Below are 19,456 nucleotides of genomic sequence, written 5' to 3'. Positions count from 1 at the left end.
TGGTGTTAGAAAGGATAATGGGCATAAACACAAAAGAATTAGGAGTGAAGGCGTGGCACTGTGCTTCATGGTATAATGCTTCCTATTTTTGTCGGCATAGCACAGTAACACTACAGAGAGGCACTACTGTATACAGGCAAAATAAACTAGATATAGCTGTGGTGGTCTTAGAAAGGGTAATGAAGATGGGCACAAAAGAATTAGGAGGGAAAAGTGGCACTGTGTTCCGTTACGCGTTGTAATGCTGCGGCATGCCTGAGTGTACAGCTCACCTGCTGGGAGACGGAGGCGTTGGGCTGCAGGTGGCCGTCGAGCCACCAGGTGACGATCGCGGGCGGCCGGGACCCGGTGGCCTGGCAGGTGAAGCTGCAGCGCCGCCCCGCCGACAGCTCCTGGTCCGAGCTGAGCACGCGCGCTTCCAGCGGCGCCACTGCAACACACACCAGCCGGATCACCGTGCGTGCCAGAGCCGAGCTCAGGCAACACGTCCCATGGACAGAGTAACATCAAGCCTTAACACGCGTACCAAATTCCAGAAACCTGTTTGCATCGTCTGTGTACTGCTGATGTCTTCCGTTCCTTTGTAGTTGCAAGAGAACACTAGGTTGCGCTATTGGCTTGTGACATCACTATTCACTTAAAATTTCTCATATGAAGAGCAATAATTAACACAGTCGAAGTGCGAAAACTCACATTCGTCAGGAGAATCGAATGACAATGTATCTCATTCTCTAGATTAGTTATTTGTGTCCAAAAATTGAGAACATATTCTGTTACTACAGAATGAGGTTGCTTAACCTCATCACTAGAAAAGGTAATGGCGCCAATTAGGATACAAGTATCCAGACGAGATACTGGCAGAAGTAAAGCTGTGAGGACGGGGCGTGAGTCGTGCTTGGGTAGGTCAGATGGTAGAGCACTTGCCCACGAAAGGCAAAGGTTCAAAAATGGTTCAAATCGCTCTGAGCACTATGGGACTTAACGTCTATGGTCATCAGTCCCCTAGAACTTAGAACTACTTAGACCTAACTAACCTAAGGACAGCACACAACACCCAGTCATCACGAGGCAGAGAAAATTCCTGACTTCGCCGGGAATGGAAAAGGCAAAGGTCCCGAGTTCGAGTCTCGGTCCGGCACACAGTTTTAATCTGTCAGGAAGTTTCATATCAGAAAATAAGTAATTTCTTAAGTACATTGTTAATGCATGTCATGAAAAGAACTGCTTCTGAGTACCAATAACGAAGTTTTCGTTTCAAAATCCATTAATAACGAGGTATTACGTTTTACTTGAGAAATAAAAGTACGGAAGTGCTGCAGTAATGTTTAGCTAGTAGATCTCAGGTCAATGAAAACAATTTCTCAGACGTTTTATTACATTTCTTACAAGATAATAATTAAATTTATGAAGGGGATCTCAACGTCTCTAGTTCTACAACTCTATTTTTAAGATCAGATGTTGCAATGTTTACAGTAAAACTCCCTTTGTCATTGTGGAAGAAAGGGCAACATCACGAAGAGGTTTTTCTGTTTTGCCACTGATAATCGTGGCTAATCTTTCAGGTGAAGTATGGTGGGGCGTACATCAGTCATTGTCTATCTGCCATTGAATACAGTGACATCTTCTCAATCTTGTGTTTCCGAGTAACCAATTTTGATAGCTATTTTATGTGTATGAGACACTTTGATCATACTGAATTTTGAGATCTTTCACGCTAGCATTGACAACAATACTTCAGCACCATCTTTAAAATCAAAGAAGTCAGTTGTGTGCATTTGAACCACATTGGATGCGTTTATTGCCGTACCTGACTCAACAGTCATGTGTAAATCTTGCCGAATAAGGGCTTTGCTTACTTTCTTTCTCTATAGAGTCAAATATTCCTTCCATCAAATCCACACCTACAAACATAGTCCGCAGTGAGGAGAGTAATACGTACTAGTCATTTCCTTCCCTGTTCCACTCGCAAATAGAACGAGGAAAGAGCGACTGTCCATAAGCCTCAGTAAGAGCTCTTTTTTCTGCCGTTCTGTCTTCGTGGTCTTTACGCGAAATGTACATTGGTGGTAGTAGAGTCATTCTTTACTCGGCCTCAAAAGCCGGTTCTCCAAATTTCCTGAACTGCAATACGCGTAAAGAACGTCGACACTACCCAGGTATTCCCATCTGAGTTTACAAAGGATCTCTGTGGTACCTGCTTGTTGATAGAACCATCGGTAACAGATCTAGCAGCACCCCTCTAAATTATTTTGGTATCAAGCTCCAGTTCTACCAGGTCGTAACCCAAAATTCGAGCGGTCCTCAGGAGTGGGTGGCAGTAGTGTTAAGCACGCCATCTCCTTTATATATGAGCTACAGTTACCTAGATTCTTCCAATAAAAATGTGTCGATTAGTGGCATATCTCGACTTAGAGCTTGCTCAGGCCCGGCGATGGCGGCATTGCTGACCGAAATCAGAGGAGCCTTAAGCAGTCTCGGTGCGGCAAGACGGTTTGTGACCGCTAGATATGGAGCAATATTGGAGGTTTCGAGTTCACTTGTCTGGCTAAAGGCACAGATATGGTTTTGGGAATACGCCAGTCCTTACCTGGATTTAATAATCTAATCTGGAAGAGGAGATGTCTTATAACTGTAGTTGGATGCAGAGATCATTGGACTTTCTTACGGAAATATTATGGTGACAGACCTACACCCAAGAAAGGACTGATGCGGTACGTCAACCTGTGTGTTCCTACGCCATATAATTCTGCTGTGTTCAAGGCTGGTCTGCATTTCCGGTAGCTCAAGTCATGGGGTACACTAGCTATGCACAAATTATACCACTTTTAACACTATTGCCTTGGAGCTCTTATGACTGAACCACTGAAATGACTGTATTAATTCCAGGTGTCATTCTTGTGCTAGCTCAGATCGTTTCTCATTCCGTCATAGTCATATTGAGTATTATGAATACCACAGGACACGCTTTGGTGGGATGATGCCGCGTGTAGTATTTTGTGTGTGGTAGAAGCACCGTGAATCTGAAAGTTCAGATTGCACTGATAAGCGTACCAAGCAGATGTGCAGACGAACTTGTTTCTGAGTTTACTAAAGGCGTCCTACACCTAAATTAAATGGAAAGTTACTGAACAGGTAACTATTAGCATTCAGTGACTTTTAATTCAACATTGTGTACTGTTACACGTTGGACATTAAGCAAATGTCGTGATGTTACGCGACTGATTAACTTACGACGTGAGACAGCCGTGTTATTGCTAACGGAAATTAACTTAAGAAAGAGGTTATTCTCGTCAATCGTGGTACCGCAACTGTCTTGAGACTTCGGTAACTTCCTGTGGATAACAGCTGTTAATGTTATCGGTTTCCAGGAACTAAGTATGGTTGTTTTCTAATTACCGGAAGGAATGTGTCCGATATATGATGTTCTTCGATGGGCCTTGCATGACCGGTAATTATTATCAAAAGAATAAATCTAACGCCATTTGCCGCTGTATGACGAGTGACAGCTGTTAATATTACCGGCTCTGTAAGTGACTGCGGCGTCTCCATTATGTTGGTCGAGCTTTCACCATTAAAAATACTTTACTGATTGTTAAGCTTTAGGTATTTTATCGAAAGGTTTTAATTATTGCCACTGTTAGTTGATTGTAGTATTGCTAAAAGTACATGTCGCCCTTGTGTCCAAGGTGTGTGAATAGTGTTATTAAATTCGTGAGTTTAATTACTATGTCATTGTTTACAGAACTCATGCATGTAGAGAGCAAGCACTCTGTTGTATTGACTGAATTTATTGAAATGAACATGGTTGTTTTTGTGTTCTCCTGTTATTGCTGTTGTTGTGGCCTTCAGTCCAGAGAGTGGTTTGATGCAGCTCTCCATGCTACTATATCTTGTTCAAGCTTCTTCGTTTCCCAGTACCTACTGCAACCCACATCCTTCTGATTCTGCTCTGTGTAATTCATCTCTTGGTCTCCCTCTCCGATTTTTACCCTCTTCGCAGTGTAATGTTGTTGCTTTAATTTGTTATGAAAGCGGTGCTGATAGACAATAAAAGCGGGTTAAAAGCTGTGAGCTGCCTGGGGAAGTTAACCTTGCACTGCTGAGCAACTGTTTCACCAGGTATCCAGTCTAGCTTACCAAATTCCCAACCAGACTAACATTAATTATAATCTTTTAATCGTCATACGACATACAACAACCGGGATATATATATATATATAAATTTCCAAATATAAACTGATTTATTTCTTTTTATTTAAATTCTCTTATATATATATTTATATAATCAGTTATATATATATATATATTTTTTTAATTTAAATTCTCTTATATATATATATATAAGAGAATTTAAATAAAAAGAAATAAATCAGTTTATATTTGGAAATTTATTTTAACATTGATCTTTAAAATTTCAGCATATTAAACTTGATTCATAACTAAACTGGTGCCTTATTTAGGATTGAGAAAATGTGAGTTTGTAATCTTACAGAACACATCAAATATGGAGCCAAGATTGGGAGATTGCATACAACACTGCATTCATAAAACAACACACGAAGAACGTTGAAACATATGCAAGACGAAATTAACCACAACCAACCGATTCAATTTTCGCCCAAAGAAGTTACGTTCATTGCGCAATCCTGCCCGTCATGTAATTAGCACACACTGGTATACTAAATTCATACTAACTTTCTGTGAAATCTTCCCGAAAAGAATAGCTTAGGGCTACTTTGATGATTACACCACATGCTTCACGTGGTCATCTTGGTTTACACAAAGAGTGTACTCCACAATAATTTTGATAATTAAAATAAATTAGATCGAAAAGCAATTTACAAAAGAAAAACCTCGAACCGGTTACTATCGTCTTACTATTAACCTGATGGGTCAAACAATTGTATAAGCACGTGGTATTGGTCTCACAAAGTACACCCCACGTGGGTTGAATATAAAGGTACGTTGCTACATTGAAAAATATTTTCAAGACGAGACGTTATAATATCACGCTCATTCGCATTTAAGATTGATGATCTTAGTTAGAGTTACCAATCAATACGTGGTTCCACTTTACTCACAAAGTAGTGACAAAGCAACTAGTGGAAGATATTCTGAACTTGTCACTCGAAATACACTGTGTTGCAATTTAAGATAACATTAGATATTTTAGAGCTAAACCTGAAATAAAGGTGATTAAATTTTGAGTTAGGCTGAACTTAAGAAATCCATTGTCCTGCAGACTTAGCAGACACGCGCTTAGCCAGAGATCTAACCACTTCAGACGCTGGCCGGGGACCAACTGAACTGGGCTCCTACCGAGCGTGCTTCACAAATACAAACGGAAGTGACCAGAGAGGCAGCTCCCTATACCAACATGATAAGGGACGGACAGGACCATACTAAGAACAGAAACCTCTTTGCTTCTAGAAAGCGTAGCTACCTGTTCCGACGTTGGTCCTACTGTTCTCTAGCAGACAGGCTTGTCTGCTACCATCAAGCATGCAACTAGAAATACATTTGCTCATTCATCCTCTCACACAGAAAGGAAGGGGGATGACAGTATCTTATCATATACAGTATATAAAAGAAAGCTGATGTAGGTTCCGTATGAGACTGTATGACATTAATTACATATAAACTGTGTTTTAAAGTGTAGTAGTGTTACAGATCGTTCTTGTTTATGTGTAAAAGTAACAAGTTCCACTACTCAGTCTCCTCCCAGATAGTCAGAACAACCACAGTAAATTTAGAAGAGGAATTTATGCTGTAAATAACAACATATTTAAGAAATTAACATAAAAGGAATCCAACAGAGACCTTTCAGGATTTCTCAAATACTAAATTGGTGATCGATTGATGGCTCAGTACATCTCCTACTAACCGATACCTTTTTCTAGTCAAATTGTACCACAAACTCCTCTTCTCCCAAATTCTATTCAATACCTCCTCATTAGTTATGTGATCTACCCATCTAATCTTCAGCATTCTCCTGTAGCACCACATTTCGAAAGTTTCTATTCTCTTCTAGTCCAAACAATTAATCCATGTTTCACTTCCGTACATGGCTACACTCCATACAAATACTTTCAGAAACGATTTCCTGACACTTAAATCTATACTCGATGTTAACAAATTTCTCTTCTTCAGAAACTCTTTCCTTGCCATTGCCAGTCTACATTTTACATCCTCTCTATTTCGACCATCATCAGTTATTTTGCTCCCAAAATAGCAAAATCCCTTTACTACCTTAAGTGCCTCATTTTCTAATCGAATTCCCTCAGCATCAACCAATTTAATTCGACTACATTCCATTATCCTCGTTTTGCTTTTGATGATTTTCATGTTATATCCTCCTTTTAAGATACTGTCCATTCCGTTCAACTCATCTTCCAAGTCCTTTGCTGTCTCTGAGAGAATTTAAATGTCATCTGTGAACCTCAAAGTTTTTATTTCTTCTCCATGAATTTTAATACCTACTCCGAATTTTTCTTTTGTTTCCTTTACTGCTTGCTCAGTATACAATTGAATAACATCGGGGACAGGCTACAACTCTGTCTCACTCCCTTCCCAACCACTGCTTCCCATTCATGTCCGTCGACTCTTATAACAGCCACCTAGTTTCTGTACAAATTGTAAATAGCCTTTCGCTCCCTATATATGACTGTTGCCACCTTCAGAATTTGAAAGAGAGTATTCCAGTCAACATTGTCGAAAGCTTTCTCTAAGCCTACAAATGCTAGAAACGTAGGTTTGCCTATCCTTAATCTGTCTTCTAAGATAAGTAGTAGGGTCAGTATTGCCTCACATGTTCCAATATTTCTACGTAATCCAAATTGATCCTCCCCGAGGTATTCTTCTACGTGTTTTTCCATTCGTCTGTAAAGAATTTGCGTTAGTTTTTTGCAGCCATGACTTATTAAACTCATAGTTCGGGATTTTCACATCTATCAACACCCGCTTCCTTTCGGTTTTGAATTCTTATATTCTTCTTGAAGTCTGAGCGTATTTCTCCTGTCCCATACATTTGCTCACGAGATGGTAGAGTATTGTCAGGGCTGGCTCCCCAAATGCTATCAGTAATTCTAACGTAATGTTGTCTACTCTCGGGGCGTTGTTTCGACTTAGGTCTTTCAGTGATCTGTCAAACTCTTCACGCAGTATCATATCACCCATTTCAGCTTCATCTACGTCCTCTTCCATCTCCATAATATTGCCCTCAAGTACATCGCCCTTGTATAGTCCCTCTGTATACTCCTTCCAACTTTCTACCTTCACTTCTTTGCTTAGAACTGGATTCCCATCTGAGCTCTTGATATTTATACAAGTGGTTCTGTTTTCTACAAAGGTCTCTTTAATTTTCCTGTAGGCAGTATCTAGCTATATTACCCCTAGTGAGACATGCCTCTATATCCTTACTTTTGTCCTGTAGTCATCCCTGCTTAGCCATTTTGCATTTCCTGTCGACCTCATTTTTGAGACGTTTGTATTCCTTTTAGGGTGCTTAACTTACTGCATGTTTATATTTTCTCCTTTCATCATTTAAGTTCAATACATCTTCTGTTACCCAAGGATTTCTACTAGCCCTCGTCTTTTTACCTACTTGATCCTCTGCTGCCTTCACTGTTTCATCCCTCAAAGCTACCCATTCCTAAGTAGGGACTTTCTAGAAACTCGAAAACTTAACGGAATCAGTTGTAGTTTGGAATTGAAGATCCTTGTAAACTATTTTAATTTTACATTTCCTTAGTTCGTCCTTTGGACAAAAAGCTGAGAAGAGTCTACTTAACACTGACGTTTAATATTTTAAGAGTTTGTAAGTAGTTCGTTGTTGATAAATACTCGAAAGTGCCAGTCTCCCTTTTTAACACCCAGTTCTCGCTCCACCTATCATTTTGACTCCAAAGGAAACTGAGCATTCGACTTCTCTACTAACAATATGACGCTCTAATTTCATTTTATATCGCTTTGCAACGTCACTCCTGGATACTTAATCGAGGTGACTGTCAAGCAGCATACTACTAAATGATTTAAAAGGCCCTGAGCACTATGGGACTTAACAGCTGAGGTCATATCCCCTAGAACTTAGAACTACTTAAACCTAACTAACCTAAGGACATCACACACATCCGTGCGCGTGGCAGGATTCGAACCTGCGACCGTAGCGGTCGCGCGGTTCCAAAGTGAAGTGCCTAGAACCGCTAGGCCACTCCGGCCGGCTAATTCTACTAATGCTGTATTCTAACGTTACAGTATTGTTTTCCCTACTCATCAGACTAAACATACATTCATCTATGATAAGGATAAGATGCAATTTATCACACAAACGAGAAATGCTACCTATCTGGTATCCTCCAACAACCATTCAACGACGAAATCTTCCTGTACTCGACAGTCATCAGCAAACAGTTGTAAATTTCTGCTCATCCTGTCCGTCAGGTCATTTATGAACCTACCAAATAAGAGCGGTCCTGTCACACTCTCCTGGGAATCCTAACGATACCCTGGTTTCAACATAACACTCGCGGAAGAGGACAACGTACTGAGTTGTATTACTTTAAAGTCTTCGAGCCTCTCATATATCGGGCAACCTATTCCGCATGCTGGAACTTTCGTAAACAAACTTCAGTAAAACCTTTCCGGTAAATTAGGAATAAGGAATCTGTCGGTTTCCATGATCCATGGTTCGCAGGGTATCGTGAGAGGAAAAGGCAAGCTGAGTTTCGCTCGTGCGATGGTTTCTAAATTCTTCATGATTTCTGGACAGGAGCTTTTACGTCCCAGGGAAGAATACGTTCAAGAATTCTGAAGAAACCGATGTTAAGGATATTGGTGTGTAATTACTCAGGTACTTCGTTTAACCTTTCTTGCACTATACACTATACACTGCGCGTTTTCCTAGTTGCTCGGCACTTTGCTCTGGGCGAGGAATTCACGGCTAATGCAAGCCAAGTAAGGGGTAGTGCCACAGAGTATTCTGTGTAAAGAGATTACAAAGATGTTTGATTGATACAAGCAAAAGTTTACATGTACTCCGCTTATCACACATACTGTCCGTTACCTGAACTAAGGAGATCTTGGCGCACGATGGCCTTGCGCTTGTAGAGGGAAGCACTACTGCTTGGCGCAAAGACCATGCGGCATATAGCAAAGAATGTCTGAAACATCTTCTGCATCATTTGTCACTTATAACAAACTATAGGCATGAAACATTGTAGTGGGATGTCAGTTAGAACGTTCGACATTTTCACTCTTCATTTGTTCTTGCTAAAATACTGACAACTCAGAAACTGACAGAGCTTTGCATTTACAACATGCGTTTGAACGAACAATGTTATGCAAAAAATGGAAATTTCCCTGGAGTGTCGTTTTACTATTTTTGTAAACACCAAACTCAACAACAAAGTTTCGAATCGCTTTCTTCGAAATTGGTAATCAGGAAAGTTTGCCCGCAGTTGGTCTCTAAATTTCGTCGTAGTCCTGCTTCCGTTAGTGATGAATTTCGTGAAGGTGGACCAAACACGCTTACGTTCCAAGAAACCATCGGCGCCGTGCGACACATTGTGAACGAAGATCATCATTTGAATTAACGAGAGACAGAAGCTTCCTTAGACGTTCGAAGACGGCAGTTATTCCGGTTTTACTTGAACAGTTAGCTGCGAAAAAGTTCTCTTCTCTGTGAATTCCATGCGATTTGTTCGAGGCTCAGTAACTGGCTTGTGCTCTAAACTTTAGACTGAGGAGGAGGAAATCCAGATTATAACATTGAAGCCGAGGAGCTAACACATACACTAATTGATTAAAAGTATTGGGATATCTATCGGTGAACATTAATATGGGGTAATCCACCCTTCGCTTCCATGACGGCTTGATCTCTGCTACGGACACTTTCAGTGAGGGGTCTGAATGACTGCGAAGGAGTGGCAGCAGATTCTTCCTCAAGATCCGGAACCAGAGAAAGTTGTGTTGCTCGACACTGTGACCTAGAGCGAACTCGAGGTTCGAACTCATTCCGAAGGTACTATCCGGCTGCAAATGTGGAATGGGCAGACCAGTCCATTTGAGGAATGTTACTGTCCACAAACAATTGCTTTACAGAAGCTGTTTTATTACAGCATGCATTGTCATGCTGATACAAATACTTACTGAACGCAGGAGACAACGATATAAAAAGAGTTCATTTACATCCGCATTGAGCGTTTCCTTAAACACATTAAGCAGCCCACACCATAACCACGAAAAACACCTCTACACAGAAACAGTATTCTCTGAGTTGGCGCTTTTGAAATTACACTCGGTAAATCAAGTCACAGTTAAAAGACATTACCACTTGCACATTACTCTTTTAAATGAAGGTACGTACTGGCGTATTTCCAAAACCATCTCTGTGATACTGGCCAGAGAAGTACCTTCGAAACCTCCTACAATCTACGCGTCTAGCGGTCACCTACCGCCTTGCTGCACCGAGACCCGCCAAGTAACTCTCCCTTGAAGCTCCTCCGATTTCGTCAATGGCACCATCACCGGGCGTGAGAAATGTACTAAGTCGCAGATGTGCGGCTAATACGCACAGTTTTATTGGAAGTACCTGGGAAACTGTAGGTCGTCCATGAAGGAGACGGCATGTGTAACACAAGGGCCAGGTAACATTCTCCAGGAACTCGACAAACGCAAACCCTCCTATGGGACTGCCATAGATCTGATACATCACACCAAATCTGTCGTTTCCATTCATCGCTCTTTACATCACGTCCAGCATCGCTTATCACTGACTACAGAAATGGGTAGCTAATGTGGAGCTGCTCGATCTTTGTGCCCTATCGTTTGCAAAACCCCACGTAAATTCATTATGCTAGCTCGACTAATGGTAGCAATTTCAACCTCACAAATGATTCGTTCCTCTGATTTCCTAGTATTTTTACGACCACCTTCCGCAATGCTCGATGGTTCCTGTTCGTCTGTACGTGAAGTCTTATAGTTTTGGTTTAGTTCTGGTTGCTCCTTCGCGTTTCCACTTGACAATGACATCACCAAAATTGGACCTGTGTACTTTTAGAAGGGTTGAAATATGCCTGATGGATCTGTTAGTCATGTGACATCCAAGATTACCCAAAGTTCGAAGTGACTGAGCTTCTCTACTGACAATACAATACTCCCTGTATCCTTTTAAAGTTGTGGGTTGGCCTATGGTGACAGCTAGTGGTTGACTCTGCATTACATGTGTGCGGATACTTTCTATAGTGTGTATATATGTACGATCCGGAAACTAAGCGACAGAGAACTGTTTGCGTGTTCCACAATAAACCAAAACCAACAAATTGTTTGGTTCGCGAAGCACTTCCAAAGATACGATCGCTTGCTTATTTGAGTGAAATGGACGTGTCGCGATTACTGCTTCAGAAGAACAGTTCTTTGCGAAAACTCATCCATTGAAGAAGGAAAAAGAACCTAAAAGGTCGCATCATTCTACATTTGGACAATGTTACCTGTTCTGAGCACGTTAAACAATTGATTATTACACGAAGAAAACAATGAATACGATTTCGTTCCCCGCTTTCAGCTCCCCTTTCGTCTCAAACATAAAATGCGTGGGCAGTGATTTGCACCACCTCAGGAAACTGTTGAGTCTACCCAAAAACCAGTTTTTAAGACATCAATATCAGACTGCGAAAATCTAAAAATTGTTAGCAACATGCGAAAAATGTATAAATTTTAAAAGTGAATACCGTGAGATACAATAAAATGAGCTCTGTCAAAAATGTGTCTTTCACAGTTCTTGTCAGAATTGAAATTTGGGCTCATGTACAACGCCCTTAAACGTTATTTGAACTAGCAGCACTCGCGTTTCGTTCTGATGGTGCTTTGATGCAGGATGTTGTACACTTCAAACGACAGATGTGGTCGAAATGCTTTGAGTGGGAAATCTGTCAGAAATAGCAAGAGCTACCGTCTTTATATTCACATTAGCATGAACAATAACCTCGCGTTTCGTTCTGATGGTGCTTTGATGCAGGATGTTGTACACTTCAAACGACAGATGTGGTCGAAATGCTTTGAGTGGGAAATCTGTCAGAAATAGCAAGAGCTACCGTCTTTATATTCACATTAGCATGAACAATAACCTCTACACTTAGTTGTACCATCCTGATTACGAGACATGCTTGCGTCTCTCGTCCTTCTAGAATAATTAATGGGTCAACACCAGTAACTTTGGCTTGTGCTTGACGGTTACAGAAGGCTGTATTTACTGGCTGTGATAGTGTGACCTCTGTCAAAAGACAGGCTACCACTCGGTATGGGACTGTTATACTAGTCTCACGACGACAGCTGTCTTGTGAAATTAGTTCCTTGCAATTCGCTTGAATCCAATAAAATGTATTTGCCACGCGATAGAAAGAGACCATTAGGGCCGTTTAATGAGCAGTTTCATGGAACGTACTAGTTTGTTGAGTCATTAAATACTCTCTCTTTGTGTTATTTCATATTTCCTGTTTCAAGGGACAGCGTCTTATAAAAGTAAACAAGTCTAGACCACTCATTATTTCCAGGATACTTACCTTTGTCTTTGTCTCAATGATCAATATGCAGAGAGCACTGCACCTAATAACGTGTAATCTGAATATGGCAGTGCATTTTACTGCTGACTGCTGCATTTTACTAATGTTAGCAGTCACACAGAATAGTTATTCAGTTTCACGCTGTAGTGAGAAAGTTGTCATGTAGACTGTTTTAAATAATCAGTTGTTGTTAAAAGATCATCATATGACTGAAAACAATGTACAATGAAGTTTTATTTATCAGGAGCTATTGGTGGTTAAGAATACGACCTTTTTATAATCCTCGCCTGCTGTGGGACAACCTGCGTACAAACTAATAGTAATAATAATAATTATCTCTTACAGTTTTCATTAATTCTTCAAAATTATAATGAGAGCGCGTGAAAACACCCTCACCTTGCCCTTTGTGAATCTTTTCCTTCCTTGCAAGAGAATCCAGTTCTAAATGAGACAATATTTAAATCACTCGGCTTCTGTTATGACTGACTCAGATTCCTAAAGGAGTTCTTAGAAAGTCTTTTTACACATCTGTGATGTATTCACACATTACTCACTCTACATTTATATTGTACGGGGCCGAAGCTGTATTGCTTATTTGCTTTCTGTGCTCCGCAGCCTTTGGTCTACGGGTCACTGTGTGAGCGCTCTTATTTGTTTTTGGTTTCACGTGCTGACGTCCAGTAAAGACTTCCGATAGCCAAGATTACAGGAGGCGGAATATTGGTATACCGCGAACAAAGGACTGTAGTGTGCGTGGAACCCTTTGAACAGTGACTATTCTCATTTAAACACATACTGTGATCCGTGAGACGTCTCTCGCATTCTGCGATTTCGCTCGTTTTCAGTAACTGCCCAGTAATCTTCCTTCAACAAAGACATTTTCAAATAATTTAATTTTACATTTTTACTTTTAGATAAAGTTATGTGAAAGTAGTACCGTAATTTGTGCGTATGAATTTAGTCTTTAACGTACCTCGGTCTACTAAACATGAGAACAGCGAGGGAGTGACTAGTGGTTAGAACATTTCGTGACCTCAACAGAGGGGAGAAAAAACTGAAATTTTGCGTCAGCAGGGCATACCAACTTGAAGTGACAGTAAATTTGCACGTAATTAAAACTACACGCTGACGACGTTTGGTACTGAATAAAAGACATTTTGTGTTGTTGCTTTCGATTGTTGAGACACTAGTTTCATTCTCCAGATTCATTGAATCTCCAAAGACTGGTCATTTCTGTCATCATACCTGGATATTTCCTACGAACCCACACACTGGCAAGAGACTGGAATTCGACCTTTTCAAATTCAACAGAACAAAATCCAGTTTCTTAAATATGATAGCATAGCCAAACCTTACAGTAAACAGAAGTGCAAAAAATGTTCGTTGTCGTAGAAACATCATTTCTATCCAGCAGTCCATATGTAGCCTGGAGCTTTAACCAGGACACAGATTCCACATAGGACTCCTCCAACTTTACATGTTATTTCCTTTGCAAGGTTCAAGGAAAGAAATATACGCTACTGGTCATTACAATTCCTACACCAACAAGAAATGCAGATGACAAACGGGTATTCATTGGACAAATATATTATACTAGAACAGACATGTGATTACATTTTCACGCAATTTGGGTGCATAGATCCTGAGAAATCGATACCCAGAACAACCACCACTGGCCGTAATAACGACCTTCATACGCCTGTGCATTGAGTCAAACAGAGCTTGGATGGCGTGTACAGGTACAGCTGCCCATGCAGCTTCAACACGATACCACAGTTCACCAAGACTACTGACTGGCGTATTGTGACGAGCCAGTTGCTCGGCCACCATTGACCAAACGTTTTCAGTTGGTGAGAAATCTGGAGAATGTGCTGGCCAGGGCAGCAGTCGAACATTTTCTGTATCCAGAAAGGCCCGTACAGGACTTGCAACATGCGGTCGTGCATTATCCTGCAGAAATGTAGAGTTTCGAAGGGATCGAATGAAGGATAGAGCCACGGGTCGTAACACATCTGAAATGTAGCATCCACTCTTCAAAATACCTTCAGTGCGAACAAGAGTTGAGCGAGACGTGTAACCAATGGCACCCCATACCATGACGCCGGGAGATACGCCAGTATGGTGATGACGAATACACGCTTCCAATGTGCGTTCACCGCGATGTCACCAAACACGGATGCGACCATCATGAAGCTGTAAACACAACGTGGCTTCATGGGAAAAAATTACGTTTTGCCATTCGTGCTCCCAGGTTCGTCGTTGAGTACACCATCGCAGGCGCTCCTGTCTGTAATGCAGCGTCAAGGGTAACTGCAGCCATGGTCTCCGAGCTGATAGTCCATGCTGCTGCATGCATCGTCGAACTGTTCGTGCAGATGGTTGTTGTCTTCCAAACGTCCCCATATAATGACTCAGGGATCGAGACGTGGCTGGACGATCCGTTACAGCCATGCGGATAAGATGCCTGTTTCCTCGACTGCTAGTGATACGAGACCGTTGGGATCCAACACGGCGTTCCGTATCACCCTCCTGAACCCACCGATTCCATATTCAGCTAACAGTCATTGGACCTCGACCAACGCGAGCAGCAATGTCGCGATACGATAAACCGCAATCGCGACATGCTACAATCCGATCTTTATCAAAGTCGGTAACGTGATGGTACGCACTTCTCCTCCTTACACGAGGCATCACAACGACGTATCACCAGGCAACGCTGATCAACTGCTGTTTGTGTATGAGAAATCGGTTGGAAACTTCCCTCACGTCAGCACGTTGTAGGTGTCGCCACCGGTGCCAACCTTGTGTGAAACCTCTGAAAAGCTAATCACTTGCATATCACAGCATCTTCTTCCTGTCGTTTAAATTTCGCGTCTTTAGCACGTCATCTTCGTGGTGTAGCAATTTTAATGGCCAGTAGTGGAGAAATAATAATTGATAATGATGAGTCGTGTGAAATAGTATTAGTGATACAGTTAGAAGTTCTTATCAGGCATATATTTCCTGATACTCGCTGACAGTACCTTTTTTGTTGATGAAATGTATAGTGAGTAACTTAACATTTACGCTTTCGTGGGTTGCGTGCCATGGTAAGCGTATCAACTTTCTTATAGTACCAGAATAAAATTTTCAGTCTGCAGTGGATAGTGCGCTGATAAGAAACGTCCTGGCAGAATAAAACTGTGTGCCGGACCGAGACTCGAGCTCGGGACCGTCGCATGTCACGGGCAAGTGCACTACCGTCTGAGGTACCAAAGCACGACTCACGCCCCGTCCTCACAGTTTTACTTCCACCAGTTCTTATAGTTAGTTTGTTCTCATCTTCATTATTTTCATTAAAAGACAGAGTTATACATATTTCTGGTCCCATTCTGCTTATCTGTAAGTGAACTCCCTTCTTTTTTGACATGGTTTTATTTTAAGTTACAAATGCTCATTAGTCTACCATTTTGTACGCATACAGCGGTTTCTGTGGCTTTGAATAGTTTACTTTTCCTCTCCTGTAGAGTGAACGTCGTGATGCTGTGTCTTATTTTCTTTATTCTCGCACATGACCTGACAAAAAGAGTTAAGTACTTAGTGGGGTGGAGGAAATGAAAAGTACATTCGCAGGTTGAGGGAGTATGTCATCTTAATACAGTAAATATGAAAATGTCTCAAATTTAAAGAGAACTTGGTACTACAAACAAATTTATCGGAAAGATATTGTATCTAATCTGGCCTGATTCATGCGCTTATTCGGTTTGGAAGTGTGTCATAAAGCTGCTGTATCCTCTCCTGAAGCAACCTGGCACACAAATATTATAACTGGTCCCAGATACCCTGGAAACGTACACTGGAACGGAGTTGACACCCGAGGTAGTGCAAGACCTGGGACATATCTCGGGATCTTTCTGGTCACATGATTACCTAAACATCATGCAGACAGTTAATGGAGACATGTGGCGTGTGTGGACGAGCACATTGTCCAGCTGGAAAATGGTGCCTCGATACTGCCGCATGACAAGTAACACATGAGAATGCAGGATGTCCGGGACGTACCACTCTGCAGTCTGCTTTCCCTCAATGACTACCTGGCATGACAGGAAGTCTTAATCTGTAGCTCCCCACATACTGACGCCAGATGTAACACCACTAAGCCACTACAAACAACTTAAATATTGGGCTCTCTGTCAGGTTGCTACCTCGCTCATTCAGGATGCTGGTGAACCAATGTACACAATGCGACAATGTGACTTCTCAGTCACGGAACCACTCAAAATTCTGCCATTTTTTTGTGGTGGTAACGGCAGTCTATTTCTGGAAAATTATTTCCCTAGTCCAGTGATTCGGCGTGTCACAGAATGTCACACGGAATCTCGCATTGCAGGTGGATATATAAAGGGGTTAAGATGCGCTTGGTGCGCTGTCACCTGCTGTGGTAACCCTGACGAAGTGTGTGCCTGCCCTCACTTTCCCATACAGTTCAAAATGGGCCACTGTTACGTTCGAATGCCCAAAGATCCTAATATTGCACAATTCGATCAGCAGCCCAAATGAAGGCCCAAAATGAAGCCCCTTTCAAACTGTGTCAAGTTCTGATAATGCTGTGTCACAAGCTTATGCAGCATCTTCTGATCTTTCACAGTGATCACCCAACTTACTGAAACACTTCGCACTCCTTACATACCTTACCTGGCCTGGTAAATTCTATTACACTAAGTAAGAACAGCACAAAGGCACTATGGTGACAATCTGAGCAGCCGTATTGGGCTGGTTGCAGATGACGCTGTCGGTTATCGACTAAAAAAGTCATGAGTAGATCAAAACAAATTGCAAAACGATTTAGAAAAGATGTCTGACTGGTGAGAAAATTGGCAGTCGACGCTAAATAACGAAAAGTGTGAGGTCATCCACATGGGTGCTAAAAGGAATTCGTTAAACTTCGGTTACACGATAAATCAGGCTAATCTAAAAGCCGTAAATTCAACTAAATACCTAGGTATTATAATTACGAACATCTTAAACTGGAAGGAACTCATAGAAAATGTTGTGGGGAAGGCTAACCAAAGACTGCGTTTTATTGGCAGTCATCCCTTTCTTTCAGAAAAGGCAAACCTAGATTTCGGCTAATGCCTCGAGTGCACCCACATTCCTAATGGAAGGTAACTTGATTCCCAGTACTTCCGTAATCCGTGCTTCTACTGTGTCACTAATGAGCTAATTCTGTACCGGAAATTGAGCACTAATTTCCTTCTCCTTCCTTTGTAGTACTTTTTTGCTGTAAAGGACCCACAATATGTGTGTGTCCAATAAGTAACATTATTATCATGACAAAAACAGGAAACATATACTTTTTATTGATAGACTTCGTATTCAAAAATGTTCCACTTTTCTTATATATGTTCCAAGTTTCACCTTGGTGTGGTCATGATATGAGGTTCTGCATGTGAAGTATCTAGCCAGATTGGAGTCAGATTTATTCTTCATTCATTACTGTTTAATGTATTCAGAAGTAAAAAAAAGTTTTTAAAAATTCGTAATATTATTGAGATACATTTCTGCTTCCATAGCTGACTGCCATGCGGATGTGCCTGGTTCAATTCCAGTTACTGCCAGGGATTTTTCATTCGTGGGAGGACTGGAATGGCGTCATTCAGCTTTGTGATGCCAGCGGAGGAGCCACTGGACCGAGCAATGGTGGCTGCAGGTCAAGAAAGCAGAAAACGGCCGGAAAAGCGATGTTGTGGACTCCACGTCCTTCCATATCGCACTCTGTAACTGCACTGGCAGAGGACAACATGGCAGACGTTCGGTACCGTTGGGTATGCAAAGCCCTGTGGACATAGTTTACGTCAGTGTTTTAATTACTTGAAGTGTGTCTTTCCTTCCACGAACTTTGTTGATTCATCATGTTTCTCCCTTGACATTATTTTATTGCAACTTTGGCAACGCCTTTTTTGTTATCATAAGAGAAATTTATTAACATCGAGTATAGATTTAAGTGTCAGGAAGTCGTTTCTGAAAGTATTTGTATGGAGTGTAGCCATGTATGGAAGTGAAACATGGACGATAAATAGTTTGGACAAGAAGAGAATAGAAGCTTTCGAAATGTGGTGCTACAGAAGAATGCTGAAGATTAGATGGGTAGATCACATAACTAATGAGGAAGTATTGAATAGGATTGGGGAGAAGAGAAGTTTGCGGCACAACTTGACCAGAAGAAGGGATCGGTTGGTAGGACATGTTCTGAGGCATCAAGGGATCACCAATTTAGTATTGGAGGGCAGCGTGGAGGGTAAAAATCGTAGAGGGAGACCAAGAGATGAATACACTAAGCAGATTCAGAAGGATGTAGGTTGCAGTAGGTACAGGGAGATGATGAAGCTTGCACAGGATAGAGTAGCATGGAGAGCTGCATCAAACCAGTCTCAGGACTGAAGACCACAACAACAAGAGGCAGCTACTTAGTTACTTGTGTCTCGCGAAATATTTCTATTTTTTTCCATCCACTAAGTGTCAAACACGGCAAAATACTGATATCATCAGTTCTGCAGCACCCTGCTACTCTAAGCGCCTATACAAGCAATTGAGTTGAAAACAATGTTAACGAAAACAAATAAATGGTAGTTTCTTCTTGCATTACTGATTCTATGTTTAAGCAAACTTCACCTCTCATTCCAACGAATCGCTTTGGTACAAGTTCGCAAGTTATTTTCATTGTGCTGAAACTTAATGAATTTAAGTTATACTGGAGAAAATCCATATGCATAAAGGTTAAGTAAACTGAAGAGAGAATTTACAGAGAAACAAACTTCAACTTACTGCAAAACAGAAACTTCGTATCGCACCGACAATTCGCCTTACGCCACAAACTTTACACCAAGCCTTCTCTGTTCCTCTCAGTTCTAGACTTATTA

At 41.3% G+C, this 19,456-nt stretch overlaps 1 protein-coding gene across 1 annotated transcript in view; it reads right to left on the bottom strand.

The window, feature by feature from the left end:
• Positions 1–19,456, bottom strand: part of LOC124795902 (nephrin-like) — a 349,584-nt gene that overhangs the window by 159,080 nt on the left and 171,048 nt on the right. The window contains exon 4 of the mRNA XM_047259981.1: positions 273–430. Coding sequence (XP_047115937.1) covers positions 273–430 — 158 coding nt within the window. The remainder of the gene's footprint in view (positions 1–272; positions 431–19,456) is intronic.

Source organism: Schistocerca piceifrons, chromosome 4 (assembly GCF_021461385.2).
Source record: "Schistocerca piceifrons isolate TAMUIC-IGC-003096 chromosome 4, iqSchPice1.1, whole genome shotgun sequence".
Lineage (NCBI taxonomy): Eukaryota > Metazoa > Arthropoda > Insecta > Orthoptera > Acrididae > Schistocerca > Schistocerca piceifrons.
The sequence above is the reverse complement of the archived record's forward strand: the minus strand, read 5'-3'. Positions and strand labels throughout refer to the sequence as shown.